Source organism: Pleurodeles waltl, chromosome 7 (genome assembly GCF_031143425.1).
Source record: "Pleurodeles waltl isolate 20211129_DDA chromosome 7, aPleWal1.hap1.20221129, whole genome shotgun sequence".
In the NCBI taxonomy this organism is placed as follows: Eukaryota; Metazoa; Chordata; class Amphibia; order Caudata; family Salamandridae; genus Pleurodeles; species Pleurodeles waltl.
In genome coordinates this window covers 916,338,602-916,357,204 of record NC_090446.1, presented here as the reverse complement: position 1 = coordinate 916,357,204, position 18,603 = coordinate 916,338,602, and the positions used below count along the sequence as shown (strand labels likewise).

Here is an 18,603-nt window from a genome sequence, read left to right as displayed (position 1 = left end):
TCACCGTTCCACTCTACGGCACTTCACACTACTGTCCTCTACGCCCCTTAGATTTAGCCATGCTGAACAACAGCCACGCAAGTGCACAACATGGCTAAAAAATAATTGGCAAAGCCAGTAGCTTTTGCATAGGTGAGACCGATTGGCTTTGCCAATGCTTGTTGTGTCTTTGCATGAATGTTTGTTGCATGTTTGCACTGCTGCAGCAGCCTGTGCTGTATACACTGCTTACTAAACATTACATGTAATGTTTGGAATTTTGCTATTTTGTGTCATAAACCACCGAATATCATGCCTAGCCTGCTACCTTATAGTATTTCTTTCAAAAGCCCTATAAGATCTAATATGCAGTTGTGCCAGTCTTTAACACTGACCATAGTATTTGTGTTTCTCTTCTTCAGCGCTCTAATGCAACAGAAAGTGAGTCTGGTCCACTCATTGTGCATAAAATATACACAAATAAAGCACCTGTGAGCTCCGCCCGCTGAGCCACGCCCCGTCCACCCTCGAAGTAGGTAAAGGAATTCCCGCCTTTTACCAGGATGATGGCCAGCTTTCCAAAACGACCCCACTGCGTTTACCGCCGATTCACGTGGTGCGTTGTTGATGCGCAGAAGCACGAGGACATCTCCACAAAGACGCACTAGTAACAATAACATTGCCAAAGGCACACAAGGTTGCTGGAGACGTTTACCCCGTGGCCCATCACGTACCCCTAGTGTACAATATAAACGTAGCAGGTGCCGCAGTTAAAGCCCAGCTTCTGGAAAGGACAAGCCACCCTAACTCTTGGGCTTGGCAAAGATAAAGCACGGCTGTGCGCTCAGAGATCCCATATCAGAAAAGATCTAGAATCCTTCCTGGAGGTGAACTGATGATGTACTGGAGCGTAATCTGTATCTGACTGTGACGCGCGGGTTCTATCTTCCTCTCCTGGAGACACAGAGTAGAAGGTTCTCCCTTCATAAAGCACCTGTAAGCTCCGCCCGCTGAGCCACGCCCCGTCCACCCTCGAAGTAGGTAAAGGAATTCCCGCCTCTTACCAGGATGATGGACAGCTTTCCAAAATGACCCCACTGCGTTTACCGCCGATTCAGGTGGTGCGTTGTTGATGCGCAGAAGCACGAGGACATCTCCACAAAGACGCACTAGTAACAATAACATTGCCAAAGGCACACAAGGTTGCTGGAGACGTTTACCCCGTGGCCCATCACGTACCCCTAGTGTACAATATAAACAGGGCGTATAAAACATGATAGGTAACGCTTACTGACATACTCGTAGAAAATACTCCGGTTGGGTAGACCACGATGCTCATTTTACAGAAACTAAACCTCAACAGAAAGCACTTAGAAATATAAACGTAGCAGGTGCTGCAGTTGAAGCTCAGCTTCTGGAAAGGACAAGCCACCCTAACTCTTGGGCTTGGCAAAGATAAAGCAAGGCTGTGCGCTCAGAGATCCCATAGCAGAAAAAGATCTAGAATCCTTCCTGGAGGTGAACTGATGATGTACTGGAGCGTAATCTGTATCTGACTGTGACGCGCGGGTTCTATCTTCCTCTCCTGGAGACACAGAGTAGAAGGTTCTCCCTTCATAAAGCACCTGTAAGCTCCGCCCGCTGAGCCACGCCCCGTCCACCCTCGAAGTAGGTAAAGGAATTCCCGCCTCTTACCAGGATGATGGACAGCTTTCCAAAATGACCCCACTGCGTTTACCGCCGATTCAGGTGGTGCGTTGTTGATGCGCAGAAGCACGAGGACATCTCCACAAAGACGCACTAGTAACAATAACATTGCCAAAGGCACACAAGGTTGCTGGAGACGTTTACCCCGTGGCCCATCACGTACCCCTAGTGTACAATATAAACAGGGCGTATAAAACATGATAGGTAACGCTTACTGACATACTCGTAGAAAATACTCCGGTTGGGTAGACCACGATGCTCATTTTACAGAAACTAAACCTCAACAGAAAGCACTTAGAAATATAAACGTAGCAGGTGCTGCAGTTGAAGCTCAGCTTCTGGAAAGGACAAGCCACCCTAACTCTTGGGCTTGGCAAAGATAAAGCAAGGCTGTGCGCTCAGAGATCCCATAGCAGAAAAAGATCTAGAATCCTTCCTGGAGGTGAACTGATGATGTACTGGATCGTAATCTGTATCTGACTGTGACGCTCGGGTTCTATCTTCCTCTGCTGGAGACACAGAGTAGAAGGTTCTCCCTTTATAAAGCCCCTGTAAGCTCCGCCTGCTGAGCCACGCCCCGTCCACCCTCGAAGTAGGTAAAGGAATTCCCGCCTTTTACCAGGATGATGGACAGCTTTCCAAAACGACCCCAATGCGTTTACCGACGATTTCCGGTGGTGCGTTGTTGATGCTCAGAAGCACGAGGACATCTCCACAAAGACGCACTAGTAACAATCATATTGCCAAAGGAACACAAGGTTGCTGGAGACGTTTACCCCGTGGCCCATCACGTACCCTTAGTGTACAATATAAACGGGGCGTATAAAACATGCTAGGTTACGCTTACTGACATACTCGTAGAAAATACTCCGGTTGGGTAGGCCACGATGCTCATTTTACAGAAACTAAACCTCAAAGGAAGCACTTACAAATATAATCGTAGCAGGTGCCGCAGTTGAAGCTCAGCTTCTGGAAAGGACAAGCCACCCTAACTCTTGGGCTTGGCAAAGATAAAGCAAGGCTGTGCGCTCAGAGATCCCATAGCAGAAAAATATCTAGAATCCATCCTGGAGGTGAACTGATGATGTACTGGAGCGTAATCTGTATCTGACTGTGACGCGCGGGTTCTATCTTCCTCTGCTGGAGACACAGAGTAGAAGGTTCTCCCTTTATAAAGCACCTGTAAGCTCCGCCCGCTGAGCCACGCCCCGTCCACCCTCGAAGTAGGTAAAGGAATTCCTGCCTTTTACCACGATGATGGACATCTTTCCAAAACGACCCCACTGCGTTTACCGCGATTCAGGTGGTGCGTTGTTGATGCGCAGAAGCACGAGGACATCTCCACAAAGACGCACTAGTAACAATCACATTGCCAAAGGCACACAAGGTTGCTGGAGACGTTTTTACCCCGTGGCCCATCACGTACCCTTAGTGTACAATATAAACGGGGCGTATAAAACATGCTAGGTTACGCTTACTGACATACTCGTAGAAAATACTCCGGTTGGGTAGGCCACGATGCTCATTTTACAGAAACTAAACCAATAACAATAAAATACACACACACTCTTTTAAACCTGTCTGACTAAGTATTTTTTACCCATGATTCTAATTATGTATTGTATGTGCATATGTGTGTGTATTCATGTGTGTGTGTGTATAAATATATATACATATATGTGTATGTATGTGTATATGTTGTTTCTGTGCCTGGCATGTTTGTGGATCATTGCATGGTTCCTGTTTTTTTTGGGTTGTTATACTAGATATCTATGAATTTCTGCTCTCTTTTTATCACACTTATCTACTCATCACTCTTATGTCATGTCTCTATCAAACTATCCTCCATTCTCACTCGGACTCATCCCAAATCCCTTCGACCACTTTCATCTCCTAAATATCTCTGCCTAAGCTCTTCCCTCCACCTCCACATCTAACTCACCAAACCTCACTCTACCGCTGTGACCTCCGACACAACCCTACTAAATTTTCCTGCATTCATCTCACCCTGCTACTGTGCTCTCCCTAACCCTTCCACATCCTCTTTCCCCTCCGCTCCCCTTTTATTCATCTCAAGCCTTTGGATTGAGTAAATGAAGGATAAACTCCCAATTAACACTTCTGGATTTCTTTCCTCCTCCACCCCTCCATTACTCCAGTCAATCTAACTAACAAACTCTCATATCCGCAACTCAAATTAACTCATAATAATACTAAAACTGTACTCCTTATTAAATTATACTAATCCATCACTAATTCTTGTTGGGTACCAGAGTAGTGTGCTACTCATCGAAAAGCGCTTCGACGCCTCGTCAGGGGTAGTAAGCGCTATATAAATACGATTACAATTACAATTACATGATATCTGCTACCAAACCAAGCCTGATCCCTGGAGATGTACTTGCCACATCTCTCCCATTTGACAGTGATGATTGTCCCTCTAGGTATATATGATTACACATCCTTCTGCAGTGACTGGTAGTATAACGGCCCTCTGACTTTCTCTAACTCTGCATTTTCTGTATTGCAGAAGCAGGAGTTTTTTGTGAACATGACATGCGGAGGCTGTTCAAGTGCAGTCACTCGGGTCCTGAACAAGCTTGATGGTAAGTATTCACTCAAACAGAGTGATGGTCCTAACCTATGATTTGTGTGAGGCAGGAGAGAAAAAACAGTTTTGCACAGTCTTGAAAAGCTGTGGTGAAACAATTTTAAATCAGTAGGTTCATTGGGGAAGTTTACTGATGGAAAATAAACGTTAACACAGATTACCCTTACAGTCCACAAGTTGTGTTATTGTGAAGGCACAGGTATGCTCGCTTGGTAATAGCTTCTTTCTAGTTGAGGCCTATTGGCACTAATGTACTACTAAGGAGAACGCAAGGCAAGGTGTCTATTTGCTTATTGTATTTTTCCTCTGCAGAGTTACTCCACTGCTGTGCATCGTGCCATATTTGTTATGAATTCTAGTCAGTCTCTTTCAATATTTTCCAGTGATTATAGAGAACTTTGCTTTTGTTACTGTTTGCTTTGTGTACCCCAGCATTGTGGGATATATATATATATATATATATATATAACACCAAACAGAACCTAGTGCCAGTTGAGGTTCACCGTAGATAGAGCGTTTATTGTTTTGCCAATAACATTGCCACCTCTTCATGAAATTTTCAAAAGTATACTTTGGTCAGTTCAGTTGCTTTCTAGAAAGATTTGGGTGATCTGTAAAGCAGGGGCCGAAAAAAGGGGGAGTCCCAAAACACTTTATCTGCATTCTATGCCAATGGGATTTTTCAAAATTTTGAACACGACTACAGACCGAACCGTTGAATGGAATTATAGATCTTGGACCTGAAAGCGCGCTTTTTGTGGTTTGGTGTAAATTTGTTCAGTAGTTTCTGAGCTATTAGAGTTTAAAAAATATGCCTATCCAGGGCCGCATATTCGGATTCGCATCGGCTCAGGGTGGGAAATTTATCGTGAAAAAACACATAGGGGTTCAGGATACAGGTATCCTGACCCCATAGGACACACAGAGGGGTCCCATCCTCGTGGCAAAAAATTGCCCTATTATTATTATTACTATTATTATTATTATTATTTTATGCCCGATCCACGGCTGGATCTGTGGATCCACAGATCTGCAAATCCACAGGTGGATCCACGGATCCAGAAAAAAAATCTACCTACTGCATTTACGCTCATGCTGCACACTGCTGAAGGCGGTACGCAGCTTGGGTTTGGATGCCTGCAAGGAGGGGGTTGCCGCTATGCCCCCGCCACCTCCCCACCCCCTACCACCACCACCCCCTACCACCACCACCCCCCGCCACCTCCCCACCCCCTACCACCCCCCCCCCACCCCCCCCCCCCCCCCCCCCCCCCACCCCACCCCACCCCACCTACTATGCATGACTGATGACCTTGTGGAGTTGGTTTGGGTGTTTTTAGGGCCACGTGGCCCCCTCTGCCTCGCGTGGCCAAAGGCTGTGCATGGTGGTGGTTGGATTAGCTTATAGTAATGAAAATTACTTTACGTTAAAAAAACAGTAGAAATTCACTGAAAAAAACAAAGGTTACAGGAAGATTATAGTTAAGAAATAGAATTAAAAAAAAAAACATAGAAATTCACTTAAAAAAACAATGGTTACAGGGATATTATAGTTAGGCTCACATTTTACAGTTGTGATAGTTATTTCAAGTAATATCTTGAGCCCTTAGGGAACTATAACTTGTGCCATCACCATGTGCTGCTAATTACCCCACAATTTACAGCACTCATGATATCTTTGATAACATCATTGATAATGTCACTGGAACATGTGCAGTAAAATTATTGATCAGATAACTGCATGGTGGGGGCGCAAGTTATAGTTACCTTAGGGCACAAATTATAGTTACTTGAAATAACTCTAACTATAACAGGTGAATTTCTATGGTTTTGTACGTGTGAATTGTAAGCCTAACTGTAATGTCCCTGTAATCTTTGTTTTTTTAAGTGACTAGTATATGTATTTTTGTTTACTGAAAAATACAGTTAAAAACTGAATTATGGATATGGTTTAAACATGTAAAACGTCTTAAATTTGCGAGTTCTGATTATGAGTACACATAACACACTATAACTCACTGCATTCGCCATGTTGTTTTCCTGTTAAATGTTTTTGCATATGTGTGCTATTGGCAAAAATATGTTTTGTTCATGGTGGACAAAGTGAGTTATAACATTTATTGTGTCCGTTCATACCCAGAACTCAGTATTAACTTTTTCCAGCGAATTTTGTTTTTGTAATGATGTACTTAATTTTCAATCCCTAGTCGCTTCACTGTTGGTTTGAGGTGTTCGCCCTAACCCCCACACTCCCATGTATGGTTTTGCACAACTGAGGTTGGGCCAAGGTGACTACACAGCTTTCCCCTTGCTCTTGAAGCCAAGCACTACATTGATTTGGCTTTGCTCAGTTTTGTTTTTTATGTATACTTTTTTTACTCTGTTTGAAACTTGCAAGTGAAAAGCAATCTGTGTATCAGCCACAAAATGTTGGTCTAATCTACAATCTAAAATGGCCACTGGTGAACACGCAAGCCAGCTTTGACTTGAATCGTCCACTGTTTAAGCCACTTTTTCCCTTTGGAGTTTTTTTGTTTTCACGCATCTGGGGTGAGACATGACTTGCATATTGAAATGCAGAGATGTCAAAAATATTAACACTGTAAAAAAGTAACTCATCATGCTTTAAGTGGTTATATCTCAAAAAATGAAGTCCTTATATCTAAAAAAAACTATTGATCAGATTTAAACTACATTAAAAAGAAATCGCCTTTTGAGTAAAGTTCTACTTTCATGCCAAGTTTGGTGTTAGTCTGTTCAGCAGTTCGAGATGTAGATGTGAGCTAAATTTCCTATGGAAGCTGAAATTGGAAATCACTTGTTAATATCTTAATTGTTTTCCTGTCAACACATATTCTTGAACTTTGGCAAGCAGAAACTTAGCTGACTTAGTAAGTTGATTGCCAAGTTTCGTGCAGATCTGCCAATGTGGTAAAAAGTTATAGACAAATCACAAATCCTTTTCAATGGAAAGACTCTCTGAGCCATAGCTACAAGAGACTCTCTCCTTGTCAGCTATGCAGGATGTGTATGCTTTTAATGTTCACTATGATCTCATTTTGTATTATGTCTGCACCTCCCCACTTGTGTAATTACATCCAAAGGTTAGTTGTTATTCTGCTATCAAGCTTGAGGCCGTGAAGTGCTTGGTCCTGGAGTCAGGACTGCTTTTCCACCATTTTAGAGACAATACCTTTCACCATCTCCTTGCCTAGAACTAACCTATATGCTTGGTTGGTGACCCCCCCCACCCCCCCCCCCAAAAGGTTATCAAGAGCACGCACTATAGCCTAATGTTAAGCTGAACAAAAATGTCATAAATGACAATCCTGACATAGCTGTTTCACCTCTTTATCTCTGCAAGGCCGATGCAAATTAATTAAAGCAACTTTGCAGCACTTTGAAATGGCAGAACCTGTATTACCAAAAGCTATATATATATATATATATATATATATATATAAAAAAAAAAAAGAAGAATGAGTTATTCACATACTGCCCAACACGCACCAGACAAAGAGCCCTGGGCAAGAGGATGTGGTGTAAGGGCCATAGCTGCTGGCTTTGGAGTTGGGGAACACGGTTCGAGTCTAGGTGCCGGCTCAACATCCTGTGATTCTGGGCAACTCACTTAAAAGCCCTTGCACCCAAAATTGAATGTGTTCTTGTGTAATGTAACCGGTACTCATGTAATGCGTTGAAATACCTTTGTATATAGTTTGTGCTATATAAACTGCAAAATAAATAAATAAATAAAGCGCTCCAATACCTTTGTGTTGAGTTCATGCTACTTAAAACAAAAAAAAAAAAAGCTCCAATATCTTCGTGTCAAGTTCGTGCTACACAAAACTGCAAACAAAACAACAAAAAAGACCTCACAGACACTGCAAAGAAACAGCAAGATGCCCGAAAACAAGAAAGAAACAACAAACAGCCATGCAGCACGAGTGGCGAGGCAAAAGAGAAAAATAGTGCACCACACTAACGCCCATATGTACAAACATATTTTCCCATAGACACAGGATGGGTAGAAACCTTTTATACATCTGGCCTTAAGTTACATAGCCGATCGTGCAATAATCCAGGTAACAGGGTCGGTCTCCAAGGCGGTAACAAACCAGAATCAAGTTGGGACAAACACAAAGCATTTAGCAACTACATCAAGGGATTTTTGAAAGGCAGGCCCAAGAACAAATGAAAGTGATGGGAGTGGTTAAAGCTCACAGAATAGATTACAAAATGTCGAGAAGAGCGGTGCCTGAGCACTGCTATGTTCAGCCTAAAAGGTGTCTCAGCTGGTCACGTCCACCAGTCCTGGCGTTACAACGCATTGTTTTTCAGGCAGCTGTACACATGTCATCGGGAAAAATGCTGTCACTCACAGTGCAAGACAACCAATCGATTAGGTGAGCTGACCCATGGTCCCATTATGTATGCTGTGGTGGATGGAAGCAAACTGTAAATGACTCAATAAATGAAGAGAGTTGACCGAAAGACCCTGTCTATATGTATTTATTTTTGTTTTGAATATTTTGGAAAACATGAGACTGGCTCTGGTCACTAGACCAGACCTAAAATAACTAACTAGTACTTAACCACATTAGTGTAGCTGGTACAGTACTAACACTAAGCCTCTAATTAAACCATGTTACTCCTAATTTGATGAAGTGTCCTTATGCCATGCCTCTTCCTGTTCATGCTGTCTAAGCTGGCAATGCCACTGACCAGTACCTCTTCATTTCAACTGCTATCCTTCGATGGCAGTACACCATTTTGTACTTAAAGTCAGCCTTTTCTTGACATTCATACCCTGCCACGGTGTTACTTTCCTCAGTCTATCGGCTGTTTTGCATGGTTTTATAATTGCCTTTCAACATGTCCTTGCGCAAGCCTGGCACTGCATTCTTTAAAGTGTGAACTCTGCAGCCATAATTGTTTGATCAGTGTCATGGTCACACTTGCTGCTCAGAAAGAAAATTTGAGTGCACTCTGTGGGATTTAAGGGAAATGCCGGGGGGAAAGGGGGGGTTATCTAATTCATATCAACGTGAGAGCTACTTAGAAGCCACAAATCTCTGTCTATTCAGCAGCAAACACCCAACGCAAGAGATGCTTTAAATAACTCCACAGTTCAATGCATGTGTCTGGAAATGCCACTGTCTGTGTCTCTAATTGCACCCATCCTCTGCCACCAGCTTAGCCTCCTTATTGAATCACTATCTCAAGATGCCCCACTCTTCCCAAAACAAGATCTGCGACTAGTAGAGCCCCTTCAGCCTTCATTGAAGATTGATATTCCTCTGTAACTTAGACAGCTTGTGTACCTTGATATCTGCCACACTTACTCCTACACTCATCCAGTACTGGTGCTGTGGGAAGGTTTCCCTGTTTGGAGTGAAGGAGACTGCTCAGACCTACATCTTTAGTGGCACGAGGGTACACAGGCATCAAAGTGTTCATGTTGTGGCAGGAACGGAAAGATGTATTGGAATTTGGCTTTGTTCCATACATTACTTAAATATATTTCCCGAATGTGTGTCATCTGCCCAACCACTGACCTTCTCGCTTCTTCCTACAAGGACGAATATGGATACATTGCCTTTCGCTGATGAGTTGCATAGAATGGCATGCTGGGGCTCTGATCTGCACACATTCATTTATGGATCACTTGTCACAGTTGCATCTAATTGCCAGCCCTGCCCTATCCATTGAGGATCCTTTCACATCAACTACGTGGATGGTTCATTTTGTAGTTGGGCAAGAGTTTAGTGTCTGACTTTTACTCTGGCCAGTGAGTGTCTAAAGTAAAAAATGGTAATTTGTAATTAAAACTAATCATAACTTTCGGTTCTTCGGTGTTTTTATCAAGTTTATCGACCAAAAAAATTAATCTCTCTTTGTAAAATACATTGAGTTTCAATTTGCATGATTGGTTGAAATCTAGGGCAATGCTTAGTGGACTGAATTTATACCACATATATACAACCACATTTCTTTCATAGTACCACTTTTCACTTGTGTGTTACCGTCACCAAAATAAGCAGTGCCAATGCCAATAGGTCTGGCTTTAAACATATTACACACACACATAGATGTATGTGTATATATATATATATATATATATATATATATATATATATATATATATATATATATACACACACATACATACATATGTGTGTGTGTGTGTGTGTATATATATATATATATATTTATTTGTGTATATATATATTTATATATGTGTAGAAGCAAGGAAACTAAAGAATACTGTTGCAGTTTAAAAGGTCAGGTGACAGTTGCATTGCCAAGTCAGTCCTAAAAATCCATGTAGGATAATGACAGCCCTATCTCCCCATCTGTGCTGCTGCCAGAGTAAACACTATAAATTATCTAGCTACCCAAGACAATTTAATAGCATGTGTGTCCTTGAAAGTTCAACCTCTGGCATCTGGATAAATAAATAACATGATCAAAGCTGTGTGGGGAGCAAGCACTTTTTGGTGGAAGCATATAACTTCTGCCCAATCCAAACATTTACTCCTGGCTATCAAAATGTAGGTGGAACCAAAATCCCTCTCCTAGTGATCTCACATCATTTTCTGGTGACAGCTGTGCTCTCAAGCCAGACTATAAAACTCTACAGCACTATTTACTCCCCTTATTTCAAAAGACACCTGCAACTTACACCGCTATCAACGAATGTTTCTTCAGCGCCTTCTCTGCACTACACCATTGAAACTGTTTTGCTTCAAGAGCATACAGCAGTGCTTTGTTACTGTCCACCCCACCACATATTGCTTCCTTCTCTTCAATATCCCAAATATGTACACCCAACACTGCTGCCTTAATAGATTCACCACCTGTTAGCCATACAAGTCTGACTGGCAACCATCTGTTCCCTACATCACTACCTAACTGGTAGGTCGCTACATAAACCGGAACAGTAAACCCCACAACTGTACCTTATTTTATAATAGTCACCCCAAAACCCTGTGATCCTGCACCAGTATCCATCCATCACTCATATCCTGTAGATCATACACTTACATTTTATGTTTTCTAATTTCCTTCATTTCAGTAAGTAGTTTTGTACAAGAAACCTTCGTTTAAAAAAAACACTCCGTAGAGTTCTTGCCTTGCAAAATGTATGTGTATCTAGACAGCCAATATGTCAGTGTAGAAGAGTCATATTAATACACTGCATCTATCATTCAAGCCCTGTTCAGTCTCGGCCATATCAAGTTTACCTGTCCTGGCTTTCTGGATGAGGATTGGTCTTGAGATTGCATCTGATGCATTATGGCTGGCTTAATAGTGACAGTGCTGAAGTGTAGACCTTGCTGCTGAATAGACATGGGATGTGCTTCCTGACCCTACTACTTACAGTGAAAAAATGGTTCAGAATGTTAATACAGAAGTGTATTTTAATGAGCACCACTCCACAGGAAAAGAGGTATGGTTAAAGTTTTTTATTTATTTTTTATTTTTACTCCGAGTCATTTATTCCCTGTGGTGACCTGTATACAGAGTCTCTTCTTCTACTTGATTGCTCTTGAACACAAACCAGTGGCGCAATAGCCGATCTTGAAATCGAGGCAGCAGAACAGTACCATTGTGCAAAAGCATTCTTTTGTTCTGTTTCTTTTTAACATTGTTTGTTGGTCGCTGTCTTTCTTAGTCACCACGGCTGGCAAGCCGTTCTTTTAATCATATCTGTACAAGCTCTCCCTCTCTCCGTTTCGGCTTCTTTCCTAGCATTGAGAGAACATTGCACTGCATTTGCCCTTGTCAAAGGGGAGGGGCATCCGGGCCGGCAGAGGTTGATGATGGATTTTTATTTTAGTGGTCTCAAGGTGGACTTTACATTTGCAGGGTAGGATGACTAGCGGAGTGCAGTCAAATTGGAGAGTGCCTGAAGCGGTCGTGGGAATTTGCAAAGCCTTTCTTTTACATGAGTGGCGATGGATGTACCCTGACCCAGGCAGGTCCCACACTTGCAGGAAGGCATACGTTGAAGGTGATCATGCGTTTGAGCGAGGCCCTGAAGATCACAGGGAGGTGCTGGTGTTTCCTGGAGTTCTGACACCTTGAGTCTTGCAGTGCTGGGCACCGAGGCAGAAGGGGACTGGGGGGTACAGGGTTGGCTGTCTCCTGCCCGAGGCAAATCCCTGCTGCTCACTCCTAAGCTTGTGAGTGCATCAAGGACTGTAGCATTTGCGAGCACCAGTCAGCCCTGGTATTTGCAAGGATGAGGCCCCTTCCGGCGGTACATGCACTAGGACTCCAAAGCAGAGCTTTCCTGGGCCATACTCCTACCATGCATCAGCGGAACCTAACCGGTAGAGCCCTCACTGCTAAGGTGACACTATTGACCGGGAGATGACCTGGAGAGGCCCCCAGCAACACTTGTGCTGTGCACCTATAGAGTGGGGCGACCTCTCGGACAAAGGGGGTCGATCCTTGGTGGGCCCCTCTCCTTCCCCCTCAATCACTGTTCGGAGGTCGCTGAGCCAAAGTGAGGCAGGACGCATTGACCAAAGAGACTGCGGCAGTGACCCGGCTGCACATTTGACTGTGGATGAATAGCTGACGGGCACTCTCTCACTTCTCTGTCACTCTGCAGAAGAGCTTCAGCAGTGGCACTCGGTGTTCTGATCATATCGATCACCGGAGTGGCATTAGAAGGATAGTGGAACCGAAGACTTGCACATTCTCCACGTGGACTAGCTGTCAACCCTCTGCCCTGTGCTAACATGATGGGGGAAATCCAGATCTGCCAGGAACTTAACCTCTGGTTCTAACCACCCTCCGCTACCTTCTGTCTCCACAGACCAGGTCATGGTTACACTGCACCATCTGGAAGCCACCCTCGCTGTGCAGCCCACTCAATTTGAGAAGGTTCTCCACACTAATTTGAAATCTAAAACGTTGCTGGAGGAAGAAAGAAGAGGTGGCCTTGCTGCATCGCAGATCGGAGGACGCTGAAGGACATGCTCATGGAGCAACATCTGCTTCCTTGGCTTTACAGAGCACGTGAAAGGCCCCAGTGCTGAGCTCTTCATTTAAAACTGGCTGATAACCATGGGGTAGTGGTAAACAAAGTTCAAAAATTGTTTTCCGTGGAGCGGGCGCACCCTATACCCTGCAGACCACTGCCACCTGGGGCACCTCCACAACCATTTACTGCCCATCTTCTTAATTACCGAGACCTAGTTCTGCAATGATTTCAGAGTAATGGCCCCTGAAATTATGAACATGTGGAGATCCCAGCACATTCTGACTTCATGGCTGAGGTACAGCGACTTTGCAGCCCCTACTTGAAAGTCAAACAGTGTCTCTGGGAGCGTCAGCTAAGGTACTCACTCTTGTTTCCGGCAAAGCTCAAAGTAATGGATGTTAAGATCAGTTTCACAATTCAGCGAGGCACCAGACAGGGGTGTTCATTATTTTTATTTATTTATTTATTTCTCTCTCACTCTCTCACTCTCTCACTCACTCACTCACTCTCTCACTGCCCCCCCCCCCCCCCCCCACCACCCCCTTCCCTGGCAGTGGAGCCACTGGTGGCATTGGCTTGCCTGCTGCAACACTGTTGTGTACACCAATGGGGGTACTGGAACTGGGCGCACACCACATCATCTCACTGTATGCATATAATGTTCTGTTTTTTTGTATGGGAGGTGAGGGCCTCCCTGCCGAGTCTGATGGTCTTGTTGGGCAACTTTGGGGCCATTTCAGGGCTTAGGGCAAACTGGCCTAAGTCATGCCTGTTCCCTCTGGCGCAAACCCCTGAACCAAACATGATCTCCCTCAATTGGATTCTGGCTTCGGTGGTGCTATGACACTTTTAAATATGTAGGTGTCCGATATACCACTCGGATAGGGACATCAAAAAGGGTAACAAAGGACCGTGCACTGGGAACCATCCGCAAGTCTTTACTTTTTTGTGATCAGTGCCCCTATATACACTGGGCCAGGTGGCGATCTCCAAGATATTGGTGCTACCACATCTATTTTATTTCTTCACAGCAATAATGATTGTGGGAGAAGCTTCTGGGGAGCACAAGCTCCACGGTCCCCTGTTGGAAGTGATATGGGGCGAAGAACAGCTACAGGTGTCTCACCACTCTAAAATGACCCCTAATCTAGGGCAGACACGGTGCACCCAATTTTGATTTGTATTATGTGGCAACGCATCTGCAGTAGCGAATGTGTTGGCTATAGGCAACGGCATGTCCCCAAAATGGCAGTCATTGTAAGATCCTGGTGGGAACGAGTACCTGTGCAAGGCTGACAGATCCGGATAGCCACCCACAGCAGGAAAGTGGCAGATGACATTGGCTTTCCTAAGCTATGGCATCATGCAACATGCCATCACCACACTTTACACATCCCTTTATTCCAGTTCTACAGGATAAGCAGAGGGGGCATGGAAGAACAGCGTTGTTCTGCACTGTTATCAGACAAGGCTTGGTCCAAAGTGCAACCCCACTTACCTTGTCAGTGAACAGCTCTGCCTTTGTGCAGCTCCTCCATCTAGTCCAGCCCGTGTCGGATCAAACTCTGACCCAGTCAGGGGTTTGAGGCCTTCCGCCACCCGCAGGTTCCTGCCTGCTTCTCATCCCTGGTGTCTAGTGGGAGAGCGCTGCTCTTCTGTCAGGCTGCCGTATTGTGGCTTTTTTCCTTTTCTGAGCTTTTCCTTTTTTTTTCCTCTTTTTTCACGCTTCACTCTTATTTTCTCTTATTTCTGTAATTTCTCTCGCTTCCGCCCTCCCTGCTGCTGCTGGCTCCACCCCCCTTTTTGCGCCATTTTTCCCACTCCCGCTGTCATCTCCTCCCCCCTCTCCCTACTTAATGGCGGCTATGCCAAAACCGAGCCCGTCTGCGCCCTGACCGCGACCAGCACCAGGACCCTTGTACCTCCTGCCCTCCACCTCTACACGGCAGCAGCACTCCACGCACTCAACCCAGAACGCAACAACTGCAAGCTCTCATCTCCAACCAACACCCACGGAACCTTCAGCTGCATCCTCTGCCGCAAATCCTTCACCACCACCAAAACCTTGGACCCGGCACAACCCACCCACAACAACGCGCCGTCACCGAAGACCCTGAAATGCATCCTCCTCGACATCCACTTGTTCCATAAACATGCCACCGAAATCTGGGACATCCTTGACAGCATCACCCCGGACGTCGCTTTCCTCACCGAGACCTGGACCAACACCACCTCAGTCCCGGACATCGCCATTCCCCAAAGATAAAGATCAACCGGAAGGACCGCCCTAGTAGCCCTGGGGAGGGAGGCATTGCCATCATCCACAAGTCCAACATCCATACACTCTGAAGACCCCTACAAGCCTGAAGGAACACCTTAATTTCAAACTACAGACCAGCCCGACATCCACCATCCACCAACCGGCGAACCCTCATGTGCTGCACACTGGGACCCCGTGCTCCCTTCTCCGACTCCATCACTGACTGCATCACCGCACAAGCCATCGCAGCCACTAACTACACCCTGCTGGGAGACCTTAACTTCGACCTCCACAAACTACAAGACCCCAACACCACATCCCTTCGAGACAACCTCCACAGCATAGGGCTCTGACAGATCGTGAAAGAACCAACGCACTCAACAGGACACACCCTCGACTCCATCTTCACAACAGGAACGTCAGTCACCTTCAGCCACACCTCTGAACTTCCATGGACAGACCATGATGCATCCACTTCACTTTCAACACACCCACCCTCCTCAGACCCTAGCACTAACCATCTTGCGGAAGCTGGGAAAGAATCACCGACAACCAGCTCACCGCCATCCCCGCCAACTCCGCCTCCTCCATCGCACACAACGACGACCTGAACACCGCAGCACGCACCTTTCACAAATGGATCGCCGACTTCACCAACAACGTAGCCCCCCTCAAGAAGAACAATGGCAACCATGCCAAGAAAGCCATCTGGTTCACAGCAGAACTCTGAGAGTCCAGGCACACTTGTCGCCTCAAGAAAATCTGGACAAACACCAAATCCGCGGAAGCCCAAAACAACTTCAAAGCTGCCACCACTGCACACCACCAACTCATCAGAAGCACCAAAAAGAAAGCAATATAAGACAGAATCTCCTCACACGCACACAACAGCAAGGAACTCTTCAGTGTCATCAAGGAGTTCGCCCAACCCAACAGTGAAACAGCAGACATCCCACCCTCACAGGACCTCTGCAACAGACTCAACACTTACTTCCACCACAAAATCAAGACCATCTATGACAGCTTCAACTAGGGCAACCTACGCACAGAACCCCCTCCACCGGAATCCACATCACCAACTGGACCCCCCCCCCCTCACCACTGAAAACACTCTGAAGATAATGAAGTCCACACACTCCAGGGCCCCCACGGACCCATGCCCCCACCACATCTTCAACAGAGCCGCTGACTCCATTGCCCCCAAGCTCTGCCTCACCATCAACTTTTCCCTAGCTGATGCCTCTTTCCCCAACGACTTGAAACATGCCGAGATCAACCCCCTCCTCAAGAAACCCTATGCAGACCCCACCGACCTCAAAAACTTCAGGCCCATCTCCCTGCTCCCTTTTCCAGTGAAAGTCATCGAGAAAGCCATCAACAGCCAACTCGCCACTTTTATCGAAGACCACAACATCCTTGATGCCTCCCAATCCGGATAAAAAAAAAACATAGCACCGAAACAACCGCAACCAACTACATCTCCTCCCTGCTGGACAGTGGAGAGACGGCGGAACTCATCCTGCTAGACCTATCAGCGGCCTTCAGCACAGTCTCTCACCACACCCTTATACACAGACTTCACGAAGCCGGCATCAGAGACAAGGCCCTCGACTAGATCCAATCCTTCCTCTCCGGCAGAACCCAACGAGTGAGACTCGCTCCCTTCCTCTCGGACCCCACACCTACCACCTGTGGAGTTCCCTAGCGATCCTCCCTCAGCCCTACTCTGTTCAACGTCTGCATGGCCCTGCTGGCCGCCATCGTCAGGAGCTACAGAATCAACATTGTCTCCTAGGCCGACGACACCCAACTCATCCTCTCCCTATCCAACAAACCCAACACAGCCAGATGCAACTTCCACAAAGGCACGGGAGCAGTCGCCAACTGGATGAAAAATAGCTGCCTTCAACTCAACGCGAACAAGACAGAAGTACTCATCATGGCCCCCTGACCTGACGTGTAGAATGACTCCTGGTGGCCACCCACCCTCGGAAGCCCACCCACCTCCACGAACCAAGCCTGAAACCTCTGGCTCAGCCTGGACTCCAGACTCAACTTGGACCACCAAATCAGCTCAGTCACATCACCTGCTTCCGCACCCTCCACCTCCTACGCAAGACCTTCAAATGGATCCCCCTCAAACACAGAAAGACCGTCACACACGCCCTCATCACCAGCAGGCTGGACTACGGCAACGCGCTGTATGCCGGGATCAACAAGAAACTTACCTGCAAACTACAGAACATCCAGAATGTCGCCACCAGGCTGATCCTCGACCTGCCCCGACACTGCTACATCTCCCAACACCTGCACACACTTTACTGGCTTCCAATAGAAAAAAGAATCACTTTCAAGATCCTCGTCCACGCACACAAAGCCCTCCACGACACCGGACCAGCCTACCTGTACAAGCGACTCAACTTCCACATACCGCACAGGACCCTTCAATCAGCCCAGCTCTCTTTGCCGAAGTACCCTGCATCAGGAAAATAAGAACATGGGGACACTCCTTCTCCGACATCCTCGCCACAGCATGGAACGCCCTCCTGCTCCACCTCAGACAGACTACCCCCTCCTCAACTTCACGAAAGAGCTGAAGACATGGCTCTTTGAAGATCCACCTCAGTGATGGACGCTACACCCCCCCCCTGCGCGCCTTGGACCCTTACGGGTGAGTAGCCGCGCTCAATAAACCCTGATTGATTGTTTGATTGTGCTTGAGCATGTTAAGAGGTGTCACGTAATCCAAGGTTTTGCTTCACACAATTTTAACTATATGCATCACACCTACCTCTCACAACGCATGAATTGTCTGTTTCCAGCCTTGACCCCCCAAGTGACCCAGATGTAGGTTGCTGGACACTGGATTCTACCACATGGTATGGGAGTGTCCGATGTTACAAGCGATCTGGCACAATGTCACCGCTATTGTTGCCGAACTCGCGGACCATGCCCTTGCACCAGCACCTGATTCCTATGTGCTGGTCCTTCGCTCCAAAACCAAGGATGGCAAACACACAGGTTCATCAACCTCACGTTTGTCCTTTT

At 46.0% G+C, this 18,603-nt stretch overlaps 1 protein-coding gene across 2 annotated transcripts in view; it reads left to right on the top strand.

Moving 5' to 3' along the window:
- Nucleotides 1–18,603, top strand: part of ATOX1 (antioxidant 1 copper chaperone) — a 99,002-nt gene that overhangs the window by 24,607 nt on the left and 55,792 nt on the right. For both annotated transcript variants that reach the window (XR_011194161.1, XM_069199591.1), the window contains exon 2: nt 4,217–4,292. Coding sequence is in view for 1 of the 2 variants with exons in the window: in XM_069199591.1 (XP_069055692.1) it covers nt 4,217–4,292 (76 nt within the window). In the remaining variant the exon portion in view is untranslated. The remainder of the gene's footprint in view (nt 1–4,216; nt 4,293–18,603) is intronic.